The 19,877-nt window shown below is 39.2% G+C and overlaps 1 protein-coding gene across 1 annotated transcript in view; it reads right to left on the reverse strand.

Moving 5' to 3' along the window:
- Positions 1-252: 252 nt before the first annotated feature.
- Positions 253-19,877, reverse strand: part of edaradd (EDAR-associated death domain) — a 31,814-nt gene continuing 12,189 nt past the window's right edge. The window contains exons 2-6 of the mRNA XM_042333434.1: positions 7,229-7,284; positions 6,645-6,693; positions 4,781-4,863; positions 3,195-3,246; positions 253-2,512 (exon numbers count right to left, since the gene is read on the reverse strand). Of these exons, the coding sequence (XP_042189368.1) occupies positions 2,124-2,512; positions 3,195-3,246; positions 4,781-4,863; positions 6,645-6,693; positions 7,229-7,231 (576 nt within the window). The 5' untranslated portion in view covers positions 7,232-7,284 and the 3' untranslated portion in view covers positions 253-2,123. The remainder of the gene's footprint in view (positions 2,513-3,194; positions 3,247-4,780; positions 4,864-6,644; positions 6,694-7,228; positions 7,285-19,877) is intronic.

Below are 19,877 nucleotides of genomic sequence, written 5' to 3' on the forward strand. Positions count from 1 at the left end.
ACTAAAACATTGCTCCCGTTATTCAAACTAACAGACACAAACAAAAAAACAAAAAGGTTTGAATGATCACCAAAAGAAGCAGCTTTTCCCTTTTGAGTTTATTTCAATACACAGACTTCCCCCACACCTCTAATCACAGGACTCATCAGCAAAAGCAATGACTAATTTCATAAGTTTCAAAGAGGCAATGAAAAGCAGTCATGCTTACTTAAAGCCGTAATAGTTCTAACATAAAGGGAAACATTTAATGCATAAATCCCAAAATACAGTAATTATTTTCAACAATTTTAGAATGTATTGGATCATTTGAAATCAAAATCTCAGTTAAATACAGTGTAATGGACACAAATATAGTAAGGCTGATAAAGGACTTGGCATAAAGTGAAAAAACTTGTTCAACGAGCATTCAGATTTGCTTTATGAAGATCCATTCATAAAGTTGCACCTAACTTTATTGCAGTACAAAGACATACAATTCTCTTCACTGCAAAAAGAGAAACCTGGTTTGCCAAACAGTCTTTCATGAAGATGATACCCTTTGATGCCGTGATCATTCTCATCTGAGTTAGACCATTTTGTTGAGAAGCTATGATTATTACACTGAGTATTATTGTAACAGGTGATCAGGTGAAGGTATAATAAAAATGAAAATAGTTTTGATTTACTATAAGCAAGTAAAGATATTATGCACCATTAGGTACACCTGTTATTTAATTTAGTATGCTTGCTATCTTCACTGTGGAAAAATATTGCCCAATATTTGACCTGAGACGTTCCCTCTACAGTCAAAGGGTGTTTGTGCACTAAACCTACCCAGTTCAGCTTCAAACTGTGCAAATTCATCAATCGAGTTTCGACCAAAGCAAAAATATTCAAGTTCTGCTAGATTTAGTGTGTGGGTTCCATTACAATACTGGATCCCAGCCGATGCATTTTAGTTACTTTTGCTCAGCTTTATTTAGGAGCAATGAAGAAAAAGGAGGAGCACATTCAGCCTGTTTCACCATTTTATTTGATCATTGCAGACCTTTTCATCCTTTTTCCACCTGTTTCTCTAAATCCCTTAATAACACTACTTTACAATATTTATCTAGCTACCTTTTAAACATTGCATTTTCAGCAAAATACATCTAATTTTAGCAAAAAACAATGGAAAGTAAATAAAGGTTCTGCACAATGATGAAATCGTATAGTAGTGCTAATGTCAACATTTATAGTACATTCCACAAAGTTACATCCAACTGTGCTTTTTGGGTTGTTGCTGAAATTAGAAAACCTTTTTGGAATCAAGAAAATCATCAGGGGTGAACAACTCTTCCATGAATTGATCAGTCCAACCACTTCCACGTTCAACACCAAAAGGGTTCAGGCCAGTTTGCCTCATTCAGAATGTTAAGTATTGGTGCATAATTTACGAGGCTTCAGTATGCAGCATTTATACCTAGAGTAAGAAGCACCACTGAAATATTGGTACTGCTTACCTATGCTCTTAAAACATTGTTGCTAACATTTAATTGAGGGACAGAATACCAAGTAAGGTCTTCCTTGAGGGCCACTTTTACCCCCTCATAAGGATTGCTCCAACATCCTACACCATTGAGAGATGGACTGCAGGTCTGCATCTGCAATTATCCACACAATGAGCTTCTGACTTCAGTCACTGAGGCCAGATACTTGTTTAATGCGACACTGGTCACACATCATAGGCACTTACTTTTCCTAATGAAAAATCTGCAAAACACAGTTCCTCCCGGGAATGTAAGTTTAAATTCCAATGCTCGGGAGTCCAAAAGGTTAAGTGCAACTTCCCTGAAATAAGTCCATTTAAGAAAAAACTGTTGCATTAATTGCTAGCAAAGGGATGCCTTTTTGTTTCAATTTAAAATCAGTGTATAGAGGGTTATACACTTGCATTTTTTATTGTTTTCTATTGATTATTTCTCCTCTTTGCTTCCCCCCTCCCACTCCACACATGACACTGTACTTTCCTAAAAGTTTACCATCGAGCAGTAATATTAGGTGTCAAAACAAATCACCGGGAAGTTTTGCCCCACATAAGGCACCTGTGGAATGCTGCATGTTAAATGATTACAGCTGGGAATTGTAATACAAATGCTGAATTTCTATTTTGCATCCCATTGCTTAGCCCATTCTTTCTCCACCCATGTCTCCAGCACTTTCAATACATCCACCCTCTTGTAAAATTTGCACAGGTCTATTAGCTGTGCTACAGTTCGCTCGCTGTTCCTCAGTAAGAACTCTAAAGTGGGGCTTTGCGGTTTCTGCTCCAGAAAGCACAGTTCATCATATGTCATGCCCCATTTGCTGGCAAAGTTCCTCCAGTTTTTGATTGTTGGATGGCAAGGATCCAGCTTTAGCCTTAGAGTGTACAGCAAATCTTCATCATTCATCAGGTCACCAATAAAAGGAGTTGGGATGGGGGTCGAAGATGAGGATGAATGCTTGCATGTGGTTACTGAACAAACTGTGCATCGGTTGCTCTTTATCATATCTGCAAACAAGAAGAGGATTACCTTTTAGTAACGAGCTAGTCGTTCACCCAACCTCCTTCTCCCCCCAACCCACCATTAGTCCCGTCTTTAACAATCAATGTTACATCTTCTTTGGTCAAAAGATAAAGTGCATTAGAAAAGCTCCAGCTAACAAGTGTTTAATGTCCAAAAGGCTTCTAAAATAAGGCAAAACATTACAACCGTTAGATTAAACCATTAGATTATTAGATTATGAAGTGTGTGGATAAGAAGCCTAAAAAGAGAAATAACTTATGTAAGGGTGGAGGTAGGCTTTTGAAACCTTCATCAAGGGCAATAAGAGTAACATTAAAAAAAACTTCATTAGATTAATAGTCCAATACTCTTCAAGTTACAGTAGGTGAGAATAATTAATTTCAAATTGGTTCATTGTGGGGAAAGTCAGTTGATGATAAATTTCTCTCCTTTTTTGGTTCTGTGCATCACCAAAGCCAAATTGCTGGAAGGCAACATGAAATGAAGTTTCTAAGAAAGAGAACAGCAGTGAAAGTTAAAGTGAATAATGCCGTCTGGTGTAAAAATTAGACGCATTCTTAAAATAGTTTGTCAAATCAAATTTTAAACATACCAGGGTTTGTTTCAGCCCCAACAGCAAATTATTTTACAGTCATATTTAGCAATCAGAGAGATGGCTTATTTTACCTTCTTCTGATAAACATTCTCCTTCAGCGTTCTGACTGTCATTCTCTTCAGGCTGCAAGTCAATTACAGTAGAATTCAACATTGTTCACTGTGTAGTGAGGACATGTGGTTTGCAGCCCACATTTGGAATTAGAAGAATATGGTACTATATATAAACCGCAGAATCAGTGAAGGAAGTCAAAGAATCATTGATGTATGGCTAAGCTGACATTCTCTCCATTTATTACGTAAGATCATAAAAATGTATCCATAATAAAGGAAGAGATGGTTGTTCATCACTAATGTATCAAAGGGTTTTACAATCAGAGTATTTGTTGTTCTTCATGTAACTTATGGTGGGAGTAAAATTCCTCTAACCATAAGAGCTGGTTAGTTTACTATTTTATTAACTTTGGGTGAATAATTTGTTTATTTTGGTGAATACCAAAAGGTCAAGGTATTTCAACAAACCTTCAACATGAGGAAAATTAATAATCCTGAAATAATCAGTCAACAAACCCTTACTTCAAGAAAATAATTAAAAAGTCTTTAGTGTCCAAGTCTTTGCAAATAGCCCCCTACACTTTGGATATATAAATATACAGATTATAATGTAAAGTACATCCCATTATAACACAATCGTTGAGAGGTGGGGGGGTGGTTTGGGGGGAGGGTCAATACAATCAAACTGCTTTATAAATGGGATACATTATAAAGCAACCACTAACTGTCATACAGTTGCCTGGGTCATTATTGGTGATGTGAAGCTCCACTAAGCCTGTGTGCTCTGAGCAGGAAGCCGTAGAACTCATTTCTGGAAGACCACGCATTCACAATGTGATATAGCAAGGATGGATTGGACCAAACCCATGTTGGGGAATCTGTGCAAAATCCAAGTAGTTTGTGGGACTTTGCTAGGGCAGATTAGCTACCCCTAATCCTGCATAATAGTTATCACTTTTCATTGTAACTTATTGCATGAAATACATTGACATTTTTACATGATGAGGCTCTTTATCAAATGCTAGTTAAATAACAAGCAAAATTGTGGACACTGGACACTGCCTCAAGCATCCTATTACATATTACATAAGGCGCTATATCAAATGCAAGGATTATTATTATTATATTATTATATGATGCTGTGCAAGTCCTCAAGGGCACAGAGTGAGGAAAATAAACACTAGCCACTCACAGTTAATTAAAAAAAAGTGAATATAATAAAGCATTTGACTGATTAATCTATTAGTTGAGAGAAGTACAGATATATTTACTTGAGAAGTGCTCCTGCAAATTTTTAAAAATATTAGATCTGCTGAAGAATGAATGCACTTTCATTGATGTCAATAGACATTCTGGCAAACCAGAGTGTTGCAAAGCCTTTGATAGCACACAGGAGATTTCCCATTGCTAACACTACCTCTTGTGAAGCAGGTATCAAACAAGGCTTCCTATGGACACAGACACAGGAGGGAGGGAATCAAGAGAAAAAGAGCAATGGAATATAAAGAGCATTCAACCTAACAATTAAACTGGACAATATGACAACCTTTAGATCATTTTTGAAGAGAATTAATTCAAAAGAAAGCAAATAAACTGGTTACTACCTGTGATGATGTTGTTTGAGGCTGTGCAGTCAATCGCTCCATATTAACAGCTGCCATATCCTGTGCTGGGAGAGCTAAACCACCTGTCAGCAATATCAATAGAGCTTTATTTAGTAAGTGTTGATAGAAAACAGTACTCAGTAACTATAAATATTTGGCATAAGTCCTCCCAACCTGAGATGAACTACTGTAAGGTTATGACTCCAAAAGAGAAATACCAGCAAAATAGATGGAAGTTGCTCATGAGCAAGTCCAGCAGGGGGATAAAATTATTGTGTATTGGCAGAGGGAGCACATTAGTACCACACTTTAGCAGGTCAGCTATTAATAAGTATTCGCTCCAAGATGCTAACCCGTGTGAAGGGCGCTATATAAATGCAAGTTGTTGTATATGACAATAGTGTGGATTGAATTGTCTTTCAATGGGTTTTATTCAAATGTAATTTTCGTCTTCCTGACACATCTCTTCTAAACTCAGAGTCTGATCTCTGCAAGCTGTAATTGTTACTGTCTGCCTGATTCAACCACACTGCTTACTACAAGATGGTTATACATACATTTAGTGCCTGTAGTTGTGTAGGGATGATTTCCTAATCTCTCCTCTCACAATGAGAGTTTGAGTGAAAGTATGTGTGCTCTCCCATGTAGCACGAAGAGCCAAAAAAAGGAAAGGATGGCCACATTGCCAGAAATCTGATAGGTACTCCATGTTGAGATCTCCAGATACAAGGAAAAAATGACAAAAACGTATTTTATTGTGTGCTCATCGAGGAGGAAGATGAAAGTGCTGGAGAATGGAGGTAATTTACATCTAGGCAGCATAAAACACTCACTGATCAGGTGGAGCACAAATCAAACACAGAATGAAGCTTGCTTGAGATGTTAAAAAAAACAAGTTTCTATCTGCCTGTTCAGGTGGACATTAAAAATCCCTATTCAAAAAGAGAAGGGAATTTCTCTTGGTGTTCTGGCCAAAAATCCAACAGACAAAGTGGTTATTCAGTTCCTCGCTGTTTGTGGGACTTTGTTGTGTGCAAATTGGCTGCCGAGTTCACCTCCAAATGAAGTTTACAGGATCTTTGAGACATTCTCAATGTTAGAGCCGCAATATTAAATGCAAGGATTATCTTTATTATTTTTAATCAGCCAACGTAGCTCACTGCCTTCTTTTCTGGTTCTGCTGCTGTTCGTTTGGTTACATGTTGACATCAGCAGTTCTGAACATTGGCAAAAGAACATTACATCCTCTCACTTCAGCCAACCCTTTTATTCTTGTTGAGGCAGAGGGAAATCAAGACTCCAAAACGGGTCTGGGATAATGTGGCACTAGGAAATTCAGCTGCTTTACCTTACAGGTTGCCAGTAGAAGCAGACAAACTTGTAAAAGTACTGTGAATCTTAACCTTAAGTTATCTGCGACATTTCTATTTCTGGCTTCCATTGACAATTTTGCAATGTTCTGCAACACAACACAAATAACTAGTGATTCATTACAATGCTGGTAGATAATGAATTGAGAATGAAACAAATTAAACATGGCCAGAGCTTTAGAAACAGCATGAATCCCATCAACTGGGCAATAGTGTGGTAGAGGAAAGAGAAAGAATCATTAATGAGCGGGTACTTAAGTCTCACTCTGTGCCATGTATCCAATCTTTTCTACTGACACTGTGCAAACATATTTTGGGACACAAAATAAGGAATCTCTTTACTGTTTTTAATACAATCACTACAAATAAGCAGCTTTCATTCTCAGCACAAATACAGTGCAATGTGTACTGCGCCAAAGCAAACCTGACAAGACATTACGTTAAGTGGAAATTCTGCTCAGTATACATTCTGGGGATAAGAGATGGATAAATACCTTTAGATGAACCACTGTGATCTGTAGCTTGAATGGGATATTTCTCTGGCTGTGGAAGTAGAACGATAAAGCAAATGAATACGTACATTTTTGTATTCAGTAGCTAAATCAAACAAATGAACCTCCACACAGAAAAACATGGGCCTTTGAGCAGAACAAATCAAGTAATTAGGCAAGTCCACATAAAAATAGGGACTGTTCTTTACCATCAACCATATATATCTGGTGTCAGTGAGTCAAGAACTGCTTGAGTTACATTTCCAAAAGATCATGACATCTCACATGTAAATATTCCTCGGTAGCAGCAATGAATAAAATGTTACGTTGAGGAAGATTTTTTAAAGAGTGGAGAGGGGGTGCAGGGAGGGGAAATGGTTTGCCAATTGCTAAGTGGGTAAAGGTACAGCCTGATGCATACAGACCAGAAAAAAAGTTGCAAGTTTGTAACCCAGTATGTGAGGTACTGACCTCAGATGGGACAAGCATTGGGTGTGGCTCTAATTATAGTTAGTGTCTTAAATCATAGAACAGTTCCAGTTGCAACCGCCTTAATAAGTATCAGGAAAGGTTTATATGAAGCATACCATTTCAGAATAAACACTAGGGTCTGTATCTTCAACTGCAATTCTGGCAAATTTTTCTGCTAAGAGAAAAAAACAGTTAATGGCTTATCAAAACAAAACACAGCTCATGAGATACTGTATTGCAATTGTAAATCAGTGCAAATGTTAACTGTGAAAGGCATCATAAAACGTGCTGTGGTATCAACGTGCATTACAGCATTAATGTGTTGTATCAAGAAAGCGACTGATTTTACTCGAGTCACTTTGGGAGGTATTTTTACGATAACCACTTCCCTGCAAAGATAGGAAGAAAACTGGTAGGACAGCATCACAGAGACTCTGCCACAATTTTTGTAGCGAGCTACAGGGTTTTATTGGTGACGGTGTGGATCCAATACATATCCATGGACTGGGGACAATGTATACAACACAATATAATACACATTTACATTGCGCCTTTCATGTCTGGAGGACGTCTCAAGCTTGACAGTCCTGGTATGGCACCTGAATTTAGGATGGGAGCCGAGGGGTTGGTTCACCCAAGAAGCTCTAAGGAAAGGAAAGGGGAATTTGGAAAAACAAACCAAAGTGATTAAGTTTGGGAGGAGGAACAAAGAAACCCTTTGTGCCTCAGATGTTCAGAACCTATGTGGGGTAGAAGAGCAAAGAGTTCTGGGGACTCAGATTAATCAGGCTCTAAAAGAAGCAAAAAAAGTGATTAAAGCCACAAAGTCTGGGCTTTTTGTCCAGAGGAAGATTCTATGTATATCTAAAAAAATTTAAACTCACTGGCTAATTGATTTGACTTGGAAATCAGTTCAGTTCCAGGTCATGAAAGCTGCTTATTATAGCTTGAGCTAGGTCACAGGTGTAAATCCTCAAGTAAGCAATACAAAAAAGACATATATATGTTGAAGACCAGTTGTCAGGATTACGCAATTAAAAACTCTCAATCCTGTGTGCTTTGTAAACGACACTGGTGCAATAGCTCCCTTCGATGGCTCAGTTAGTATAGGCACTGTGTGGAGTGAAACTGAGCCAGCCATTGATGCTCACAATGTTCCAGTTTCAAAGTTTTAGCGGATCTTAGTTGGGTGATTGCAAGGCCTTGAGCACCCTGGGCTGGGGAAGAAAAACAGTCAGATGGAGTACTGGATGGTTATCCAATCCCATTTCCCATCAGTCTTTGCCAAATTGGGATTTGAGATTCAAACTTCTGCAAATCTTGTAATCTGATATTTGATATTATATAGCTGAACTAAGACATAAATTACCTCAAAAGAAATACCATATTACAATCTTAATAATAATCTGTGTGTTTGATATGGCTCATCACGCTGTCAAGAAGTCTCAAAACGCTTCACAGGATATACTGTAAAGTAATGTGACTGTATTATGGGGGCAAATGGGGCAGCCAATTTGTGCGATGTAATGTTCAACAAACAGCCATGAAGTATATGACCAATTTTATTTGGGGGATTTTTGGCCAGGACATGAGGAGAAACTCGTTTTTATTTTCGAATAGTGTCATGGGATTTTTAACATTCACCAAGACAGACAGATGGGACTTTGCTTTAATGTTTCCTCCAAATGATGGTACCTCCAACAATTCAGCACACTCCCAAAACTTGAGCTCACAACCTTCTGATTCAGAGGCAAGAGTGCTACCAACTGAGCCAGACTGACACACATATTCTTAATTCCATTTAGAAACAGAAGAATTTACTTGAGGTCACACAGAAGGAGCTTGAAAAAAAAATTTGCTCTCTCCCCCCAAATCAGGACAATGCACCACTTTTTCAATTAAAAATAGTAAAACGGTTTAAATGATACTATTTGAGTGTGATATCCATGAAAACCTGAATTGTAAACATGGCAAGTTTTCAGACTTCTCGGACATGTAAAAGAGGAAACCCATGCAAGACCTCAGACTTGTGTGACCTTTGTGTCTGTAACAAATATCCATATGCGGAACAAACTTTTTTTTTCTCTTTTTCAAAGAATGTACCAGTCTGCCAAATTGTTTCACAAAATTGTTTTATAATCTTCATCCTGATTGATGATGTCCTGAGCTGACAGTTGCAGTGAAGAATTAAGCCTTCAGGGTAAGATATTTCAGAGTGCATTTAATACAGTACTCTATTTGCAACATTTCTGAAAATTATAATCACAGTAAAAATACCATTCAATATTAGTCATACCATTCAGACACGCGTTTATTTAAGCAAAAGAGCTGCAGCATCTTAGACTGCAACTCTGCAACAATACACAGTGAAGGACTCCGCCTTACATTCAATTAAGTTCTGTAATGCATCATGAGTATTTTTTTAAAAAAGTTGCTTATTCTTTTGCTACCAAATATAATGAAGTACAGATAAGCAGTTTATGCTGCGTTACTGATAGCTATTAAGCGTAAGATTACACAAGATAGGTTTGGTTTCTTTATGTAGGATAACCTCAGTGTGATTTAAAGGCGACGATTGTGCCCAAGAAGTCTTGCATTTTGAAGCTTGAGATGGCATTCCCATCACACAGGAAGGATATGACTAAGATTTGGCATGAGCTCAAGAGTACTGGAATTCTGATTCTGTGGACAATGTGTCATTCTTCTCTCTGCTGGATAAAGTGTAATCCTTGTGAGATTCAATTACAGTCATGTGTATGAGCACCAGAAGGAGCATCAGCAAGCTACTAGCACTGACCTGTCCAAGGACAATGAGACTCTGAAAGCCAAACCGGAACAAGTCAACGTTCAAACTTCCAAAATTGTCCGGTGATAGGCATGCAAACTAGGGGGTGTCCTGACATCCTACCAGCAAACCAAAAAGGAGCTCAAGACTTTTTTCCAAAAGGGGTCAAGTGTGTAGAAGGCAAAGTGCCTGGAGATGGAGTACCTCAGAGAAGTTCACAATGGAGCATCCAAGAGAATTGGAAATTCCAAATTGAGTGAGTTGGGAAAGGTCAGCTCACAAGACGGAAGCCCAGAAGGATCAACTGCTGGCGATCTTCATGGACAAGGAAAAGAATCTTGAGGACCTAAAAGCACAACTGTAGTTGATGACCAACTGGAAATGGAGAGGCCTAGACCAAGCTACAGGAGATGGAGAAGCAGGTAAAGAAGGTACACCTGTCATTGGACCTACAGCATTTAACATCCTAATTTTTTGTAAAAATTGAGTACAACAACAAGATTACATTTCTATAGTGCCTTTCACATCGAGAGGATATCCCAAGGCACTGGACAGTGTACAATATTTCAGACCCGAGCTGGGTCAGGGGGGAGAAGGGAGGGGAGGGGAAGGGGGGTGGCCAATGGCATGGTCGAAGAGGAGGGTCTTGAGGCAGCACTTGAAGGAGGCTAAGGAGGGGCCGAGGCAGAGTGACTGGGGGATGGAATTCCAGAGGTTGGGGGCAGAGTGGCTGAAGGCTCTCCCGCCAATGGTGGGGCCGGTGGGTCGGGGGACGTGGAGCAGGTTGGAGCCGGCTGAGCGGAGGGAGCGGGCGGGTTGGTAGGGCATTAGGAGGTCACAGAGGTAGAGTGGGGCGAGGCCATGGAGGGCTTTGTAGGTGAGGACCAGGATCTTGAACTGGATCCTCTGAAGGATTGGGAGCCAATGAAGTCGGGCGAATAAGTAGTACACGAATAAGAATTGCATCTCTTCTCCCCACCCCGCCCCCACCCCCCACTTTCCCACTGAGGCAATTTTAAACATTCATATCACCTATTATGATCCATTGAGCAAATGCCTTCTGCATTTCGAATAAAATCATAAAATCTTTTTGATTTAAAGCAATTCAAATTTAAATATATTATTTAATTATTCTAAGAGGAGCTGTAAAAATGTCCAGGGTAACTTGTGCATATTGGAACTTTCAGATCCTACGTCCCCAACCTCTAGAATCCCTTCCCCTTAACCCCTGTTTCACTCCCCTCTATTCACTTTCCCATCCCATCTTAAGACCTACCTCTCTAACTGCACCTACAGCGTTCTATCCCTTTCCCGCCTCTCCTTCCCCTTCTGTAATGTTTTCTGAGATGTTATCCTCTGCGGTGGATGCTATATAAATCCAATGCTATACAATTTGCTCATTATGGTTTATTTAATAACGATAATATTCCTTGCATTTGCCATAGCGCCTTACGCAATACAACTTGCGTTTGTATAACGTCTTTCACTTTGGAAGGACATGTCAAAGCTCTTACCATTTCAAAATATTTCAAAGTACTGTGAAATGTAATAACTGCATTTGTAGACGATCGTAGTAACCAATTTGTGCACAGCAATGTCCCACAAACCAGCATGAGCAACAACAATAACAACAACTTGCATTTATATAGCACTCTTCTCCCAGGGTCGTGTCCTGGAGCGCTTGGGACTGACTAATTGTATTTGCTGAATTGTTGGCTACGATACCGGGGGAAACTCCCTTCGCTTTTGAATAATATCATGGGGTCTTTAACGTCTACCTGACAAGCAGACAGGACCTTTGTTTTAAAAAATAACTCATCCAAAGTAAGGCAAGTCCGACAATAAAGCATTTTCCCAGCACTGAATTGGAATGTGAGCCTAGACTATGAGCTCAAAGATACAATATAGGGCAACATTGAAAGCACAATCTTTTGACAAAGCAAGAGTACTATCAGCTTAGCCAGGCTTTTGGCAACAATTCAATAAACCTGTGTTTATTCTCTTTGTTAGGCAGTGAGTGGCTCATAACAAACTTAAGATGAAAGCTAAAAATCTGAGGTAAACAGGTATTTCACAAACAGTATCCTGGAATGTTTCCAGTTTCATGATAAACCAAGATATGAAGACACGCCCAAAGAGCGGAAATGGATGCTGAGCAAGTGATGTCATGTCACAGATGTGTCAATTCCACTTACTCAACCTCCTTACAGCCACTATTTACAATTCAGTTTGCGTGGTTTAAACAAAAAGACTACAGCGATAACCAAAAATTATCAGTTTTGGTTATCGCTGTAGTCTTTTTGTTTAAATGACTCTCGCAGGGACAATATTCTGTCATCATTTCAACAGTCTCTAAATGTACCCCATTATTTAGAGAATTTGTAACAGCATCTCAGTAATTAAGTAATTGCTGATAATTGTAGTGACTTTTTTTAAAGGAAAAACATGGGAGTCATTAGCACACAGCAAGATCCCACAAACAGCCATGAGGTGAATTCCTCCAAGAGATTTATCTGGACGATTTTTGAATAGTAGTGTTATGGAATGTTTGTTTAATATAATTTTTCTATTTTATTATAATAAATAATTTAGTTCCATGGATCAAATTAAAATTGATTATTACAATATTAGATACTTGATAGACGTTATTGTGTTAAAATAGAGTGCCAGCCTGGCATAGTTGGTAGCACTCTTACCTCGGAGTCAGAAGGTTGTGAGTTCAAGCCTCATGTCAGGACTTTGAGCCCAGACTCAAGGATGACACTTCATTGCAGTGCTGGTGTAGTCCTGCATTGTTCGAGGTTTTCAAATAAGTTGTTTAAACCAAGTTCCCATCTACATGGGCGTTAAAGATCCCATGGCACTATTTGAAAAGGGAGGTCACTGCAGTTTAGAGTAAATTCGGTAAGGTGCTTTTAGTCATTTTAAGGAGCTGTTAAGGAGCTATTTAAAATCCAAGAATTATTATTGTCAAACCTGTAGATTATTTGAGGAAGGCATGAAGTTAGTTATAGAATCATAGAATAGAATAATAGAATATTACAGCACATAAGGAGGCCATTAGGCCCACCATGTCTGTGTTGGATCTTTGGAAACGCTACCCAATCCCGCTCTTCCCCATATCCTTGCAAATGTTTTCCTCAGGGAGCTGGAGATATAACCAAACTAACTTGATAAAGTCCATGAAATAGCTCAAAGATTTAAAGAAACAGCTAAGTCAACAACAACTTGCATTAAAATAGCACTCTGCCTTTCACGCGGGGTGACGTCTCAGAGCATTTATGGTCAAGGTGTATTACTGGAGGCAATCTGTGCTGACATTTTTTTAAAAAAAAGTCCCAAACTGCTGTTGAAGGAAATCTAAAAATAACACAAAATACATTAACTACTCAGGGAAGAACTGAATCTACTACCCACCAAATCAAACCAAATGTGATTAGTCTTTACATGCCAGAGATACCACAAAGCTTGGTAAAACAGGCAACTGGGGTTTAATCCATGAATTTGAAAACATGTCCCAATTAAAATGGATTTATACTGGGGAGACACATTTGAGCAGCATTCTGCATCTAGATCATCTATCGTGTCTCTAGGAACATCCCTGCATTTAACTGAACGTAGAATATGGCTTTCTCCATAAAATGCATGAGTTCATATTGAGGGAGAATTTTCTGCTGCGTCAAATTCATAACATTGTTTTCCACTTCCACAATCTATACAGATTTTTTTTTACACATTTTTCCAGTCCTTTTTGCTTCTGCACTTATAATCAAATACATTCACCTGCAAGTTACAAAGTACCTGTACTTTACATTAAAATCCTATGAAGTGGTTTAAGATGTCCACCCAATGTAAAAGGTGTTTTCTATATGTGCCTTTGAACACACAGGCTAGGATGATACTCCAATGCAGTTCTGTGGGTGTCTTGCATTGCTTGTTCCAGGAAACATTAAAGATCCTGTGATACTTATCAAAAAGGGAAGAAAAATTGTCCTGGTGCCTTGGACACAGGTTCTTGGATGAAATTGGTCGTTCACTTCATGGCCGTTTGGGGAAATTGTTGTATGCAAAATGGCTGCCGTGTTCATCACAAATACAATCACCACACCTTACAGTAGGACTTGTGAAATGCTTTGAGCTGTTTTGACAGTGTGTATCAAATGAAAGAAGTAAGCCAAAGAAAAACATACCTGCAATATACTTAACTTCCCCTTTAAGATCCACAGATACAGTTGCCTGAATTTATTCCAATTTTATTAAGAATAAAGCTCCCAGTTACAGTATAGAGTTACAAACAAGAAAACCTCCAACAATGGTACTGATGACTCCCCCCCCCCCCCCCTCTTCAAATCTGTGATGTAGGATTTACTGCTTTCAAGTGATCATGGGGTGAGCGTGGGGGGGTGGGCGGGGGGGGGGGGGGGGTAAAGTGTGCTTTGCCCCGAAAGTGTATTATTTGTCAATCCACAACACAGTTTTGATTCACTAGTTCATTTATTTCAACCATTTACTTTCACTCTCTTCAATACTCTGCCCACTCACTTTCCCCCGAATCCTTTTATGCTTCCTGCTTGCTACTCATTGTCAATCTCCAATTGCCAATTTAGACTTAAAGCAACAGATATGCAACAGGATGAATGAATGAATGAATGAATGAATGAATGAATGAATGAATGAATGAATGAATGAATGAATGGCTGATTTTTTTCTAAACTTATGTTTGATAATAAGCAATATTGTCTTGGAGCATTGCGGTATGTTTACACATCCATATGTTACATGTCATGCGGGTCTGCTAACGATTTTACTCGATTCTCTCACCTGTGCTAATATAATTACAAAATAGGTCATTATTAATAATAAAATGAATACAAAATGAATCCCACAATCGTCAGCTTTTCACTGGCTGAAAATTTGGCTTGTTTTTCTGCCAAAATCACTTCCAAAAAAAATTGTTGCTCTCACTTTTCCAAATTAGATGGAAAGCATTGGAAGAGATTAAAAGAGTAAGAAATCGATGTTTAAAGTTAGAAGAAATGGTTTAATTTGGTAGAAAGTAAAAAAAGGAAAATTAAAAGAAAAAGGAAAGAAAAAATGTAAGGGAAATAGTGACAGCAGGTGAGCACAAGTTATAAATATGTTCATTTTTACTTTAAATTCAGTTTCCTCCTACAAGACCTGTTTCAAGACCTTCCTTTTCGATCGTGCCTTTGATCATCTTTCCTCCTTCGTCCTCCCGACGTGAAAAGCGCTATATCAAATGCAAGGATTATTATTATTATTATTATTGTCCTCCAACTTTCTTTGATCCCAATCCACAGCTTGGGTACAAACCCCTCATTGTCCAGCGCCTTTGGATGTCCTGTTTAGGATGGGTGAAGGGCAGGGAGAGTAGGGGTAGTGGGGTGACCATAGGCGCAATTGAAGAGAAGGGTCTTGAGACATGCCTTGAAGGAGGCAAGGGAGGGAGCAAGGCAAAGGGACTGTGGGATGGAATTCCAATGGGTGGAGCCAGAGAGGCTGTAGGCCCGACCACCGATGGTGGGGTGGGCGAGGTGGGGGCGTGGAGCAGGCCACAACCTGCTGAGCGGAGGGAGCGGGTAGGTTGATATGGCAAATTGCCAGACCCTGCTGGTGGAGTTCTACATACGCACGGACATTTGCCACTCTTAATAATAATCCTTGCATTTGATATAGCACCTTATCATGTCGTTGAGACGTCTCAAAGTGCTTCACAGAAAATACTGTAAAGTGAACTGACTGTATATTTTGTGGGCGAAATGCGGAAGCCAATTGCTCACTGCAGTGTCCTACAAACAGTCGTGATTTGAGTGACCCAATTATTATTATTTTTTTTAAAAAAGGGATTATTACCGCCAATCGACTAACAACCGTATTCCTACTTACTGCTAGGTAAACACAGGTGTGTGTGTGTGTGGAGTAATGAAACTTGCCTAAGAATGACCCAAGGACACAGTTTAAATGGGAATCCATAAAGTGAATAATCAATTTTATTTAGGGGATCAATTTTTAGGGGACTGCTGGCCAGAGCACTGGGAGAAACTCCTTTCTCTTTTTGAATTGTGCCCGGGAATCTTTAATGCTTGTGGATATGGGATCTTGGTTTAACATTCATCTGAAGGACATCATCTCCAACAACGCAGGGTTCCCCAACATTACACTGGAGTTTTGCCATAGACCCTGAGCTCAAAATTTCAACATGGGGCTTGAATCTCCAGCCTTCTGATTCAAGAGCTGAGAATGCTCCCAATTAATCCAGGCTGGCACGCCATTTAGAAACAATGGCAGTCATCAAGTACCGTCCCCCAGAGGATCGAATTAAAGATCCTCATCCTCACTTACAAGGCCATTCATGGCCTTGCTCCCTCCTACCTCTCTGACCTACTATCCCCCTACTTACCTGCCCGTACCCTCCGTTCCTCTGGCTCCGGTCTGCCCCATATCTCCTGCCCTAACCGCCCTACCATCGGTGGCCAGACTTTCAGTCTCTCATACCCCAGTGCCTTCGCCTTGCTTCCTCCCTTTCCTCCTTCAAGCTGGTCTCAAGACCTTTCTCTTCAACCGTGCCTTCACCTCCCCTCTCGACTCTCTACCCCCTCCTCACTCCCTCCCTTCCCTCCCCTCACCCTGACCATTTCCCCCCACTCGGGTCCCAACCCAACTGTCCAGCGCCTTGGGATGTCCTCCCGACGTGAAAGGCACTCTATAAATGCAATCTTGTTGTTGTTGTTGTTGTATCTAATACTGTAGCAATCACATGGAAGAAAATAATTTGTACATTATAATACAAATTATTCTATAATAATAATATAAAAATGGCATTATATTTAGCCTTGACACAATACTACAGAAATCCAATATTGCCAAAGTACCTTTAATTACAACAAAACTCCAAATTAATTTAAGTAATACTGAAACACAAAACTGAAAACAACACACCTTAAATTTATCAGTGAATCAGATCACTTGCTCTTTGCACCCCTTGCCAAAACTAACAAAGAACATCAAGGCAGCAAAACTGACACGCTATTAAAAAAAGCAGTGAAAGGAATCTGGATGGGTGGAGGTGAAAATTACAACCCAGGGTTCACAAATATATTAGCTGATTTAGAAATTACTTCAGTTAATAATAATTCTTGCATTTGATACATCAATTAGAATGCTGATATCTCCCAAAACTCTTTATAGGAAATTGCTGCCAAATGCAGTGGCTGTAGCCAAATGCAGCATTTTGCACACAACAAGGTCCCAGAGTCATGCAGTGAGTAACCGATTTATCTGGGGGATTATGGTTCTGGGAGAACATCCCTTCTCTTTTCGAATAGTGCTTGGGATCTTTAACGTCTACCTGTACAGGCAAGATGATCAACAATGCAGCACATCCCCATCATTGCATCATTGGAGTGTTCCGATTTATCTGAGTACATTTACTACATTATTCTCCTAGAGGAGCTTTGGTAGCAGATTATGAGCAGGCAGCCAGACCACTGTCAAGGTCAGCGATGGTTAGTTGGGTAACATCAACTTTAAAAACCAGACCAAAAAGAAACTGATACACTTTAGTAGTGAGATTGATTATTTTTGCACCATCTGTAAAGATGCAGGAGAGGACAATGAGGGAGGGAAATCACTTTCTTCACAAATCTATAATCATAAACGTTCTAAATTGTGGTTTACAGAGGCAACAGAAAAAGATACTCATGACTTTATTCATGTCCAAACACCACTCTATGGATTAACAAGTTACAGTTGAAAGCTTTTTCTTTGCAGGTTTTCACTTGCAAAGATCCTTTGAAGTGAGGAACTCCAATAAATGTTACTGCTTGCCTGTTACATTATTCTTAACGCTTCAAGCACTGGGCTGCCTTTCAGTATTATAGGGAGGAAAAAAAACTTTCTGAACTCGATATCTTGGCGAGGGTAGGGGATGGGAGGAACAGGTTTTGTTGAAGTGAATCAGTACTAATAAATTCTAAATATGGGATGTCAATTGTACTATTTACTTTCAAATTAAGATCTGCTTATCATTTGGTTGAAATAATCTTTGCATTTGCCTTACACGTCAGGAAGTCTTCACAATCCACTTCACAGGATTCATTGTAAAGTGTATGACTGCATTTTATAGGAAAGATGTATTTTGCATTATGTATAATGATCAGTTTTAATCTTGATGAAAGTCCAGGGCAAACCAAACTACAGTACTCTCCTAGAATTTACCATCTAGAGTAGCATTAGGAACTAAACCTTGTTAAAAGACAATCTAAAACCTTCGAACTTATAATTGTTGAATCTGTGTATAAGTTGGTGGATAGGAATAAATGCCTTTGGTATGATTTTTTTCCTCCTAAGCTTATTTTCAGCAGTGTGAGCCTCAAGCATTACCAGATCAAGCACAAAAACAACCGAATGATCAAATTGTATTGTATGATCTCTTTGCTTAAATCTCAAAAGATAATCTGTTACCCTAGCACAGTATCACTTCCATTTCCCTCACCTGTGGCTTTTCTGAGTGAAAACGTCAATCCAAGAGCCATTTTACACTATAGCTGGGAATAAAGTTAAATCTGTGTTAACTTATTTCACAAAGTATTTTGCAGCCAGCACTGAAAGGAGACCTCGATCTCTTCAACCTATACTAGATTTGTTTTCCCTCCTTGTGAATGGTCCATACATTTAATCCACTGTACCATATTCTCCCTCTTATGCTTTCTCCAAAAATAAGGTACGTAAGTGGGAAGAGCGGCAGGAACTTCATGATGTGTTACAGCTGACTACCAAAGTCCTGAGCTGCAGTGTACCTGAGAGACTCCTGCTTTTCCAGCACCTTGGGACGTCCTCCCGATGTGAAAGGCGCTATACAAATGTTACTTTGTTGTTTCTATAGCCATGAATGAGAAGGGGGTCGAGAAGGCATCATGGAGAGAGTTAGCAGGTTGAGGAAATTGATAGACACTGAAAAATAAACTGAAACGCCTAAGACTTATAAAAAAAAAGTCCTAAATTAGGAGGAAATGGGGAAATTGTTGGGAGCCGGGGATGGGTGGGGGGGGGGGGGGGCGAATTTAAACCAAAGATGAAATTCAGTCAAAAAGACACCATTTTAACTTTTATTCTGAGGTTTTTTTTAGATGTGTTGTGAGGGGTGGTGAGGGGGGCATCCAGAGGGAGTGGGGTGGAAATACAAGAGAACAGAAAAGATAAACAAGTCAATTAGTTAATTGATCAAAGACTGATCAAAATATTTTAAAAAATGAATTTAAATGAAAGTTGTATCCAACGAATTATGTTAAATGGCTTACTGGTGCTATTATTACTGAACAGAAGGCAATTCATTCTCAGGTTTCCTCATCATTTTAAGCCCCACAGACAAATTCCTGTAAGAGCAAGTCAGATGTTTCCAACAACAATTCACTCTTAAGCCAAAGTTGCCTTTTTAAAAAAAGCTAATCACTAGCTGAGCCATAGATGAGTCTGCTTTGCAACTAACCACTTGGCTTTTTAAAAGTTGAGAGCAATCTCTCTATCTCTCCACAACATCTTGTCTGTCTGTCATAAATTTGTATTTGTTGCAAACTTTTACAAGTGGAGCAGCACAAGTATCGCAAAATTAGACAGTCAGAGTTTTAAAAAAACTCACACCTTATACTGTACAGTACTTTTCCTTTTAGCCTTGGGGGCTGTGAAGCAGGTGGTCTGTATCTAGAAATTGGTATGAATACCTTAGGAATTAAGAGCTTTTATTAAGTCAGTCTGTGCTTGGGACAGAAAATCACTTCTTTACATGGCTGTAGTGCAACGTTTTTACAGGAAAACCTACTGGAGTTCATTGCAAGTTGAACAGATTTTACACTGCTTCTTCCATTCTCCTCTAAATTCCAATAATTTTTAGAAAGACAAAAAAAGATATTGACGTATGCTCAAGCTTTCTACTCAAACCCCCAAAGATTGGGGGTTCACAG

This window comes from Callorhinchus milii, unplaced genomic scaffold, assembly GCF_018977255.1.
Source record: "Callorhinchus milii isolate IMCB2004 unplaced genomic scaffold, IMCB_Cmil_1.0 Scaffold3, whole genome shotgun sequence".
Classification (NCBI taxonomy): Eukaryota; Metazoa; Chordata; class Chondrichthyes; order Chimaeriformes; family Callorhinchidae; genus Callorhinchus; species Callorhinchus milii.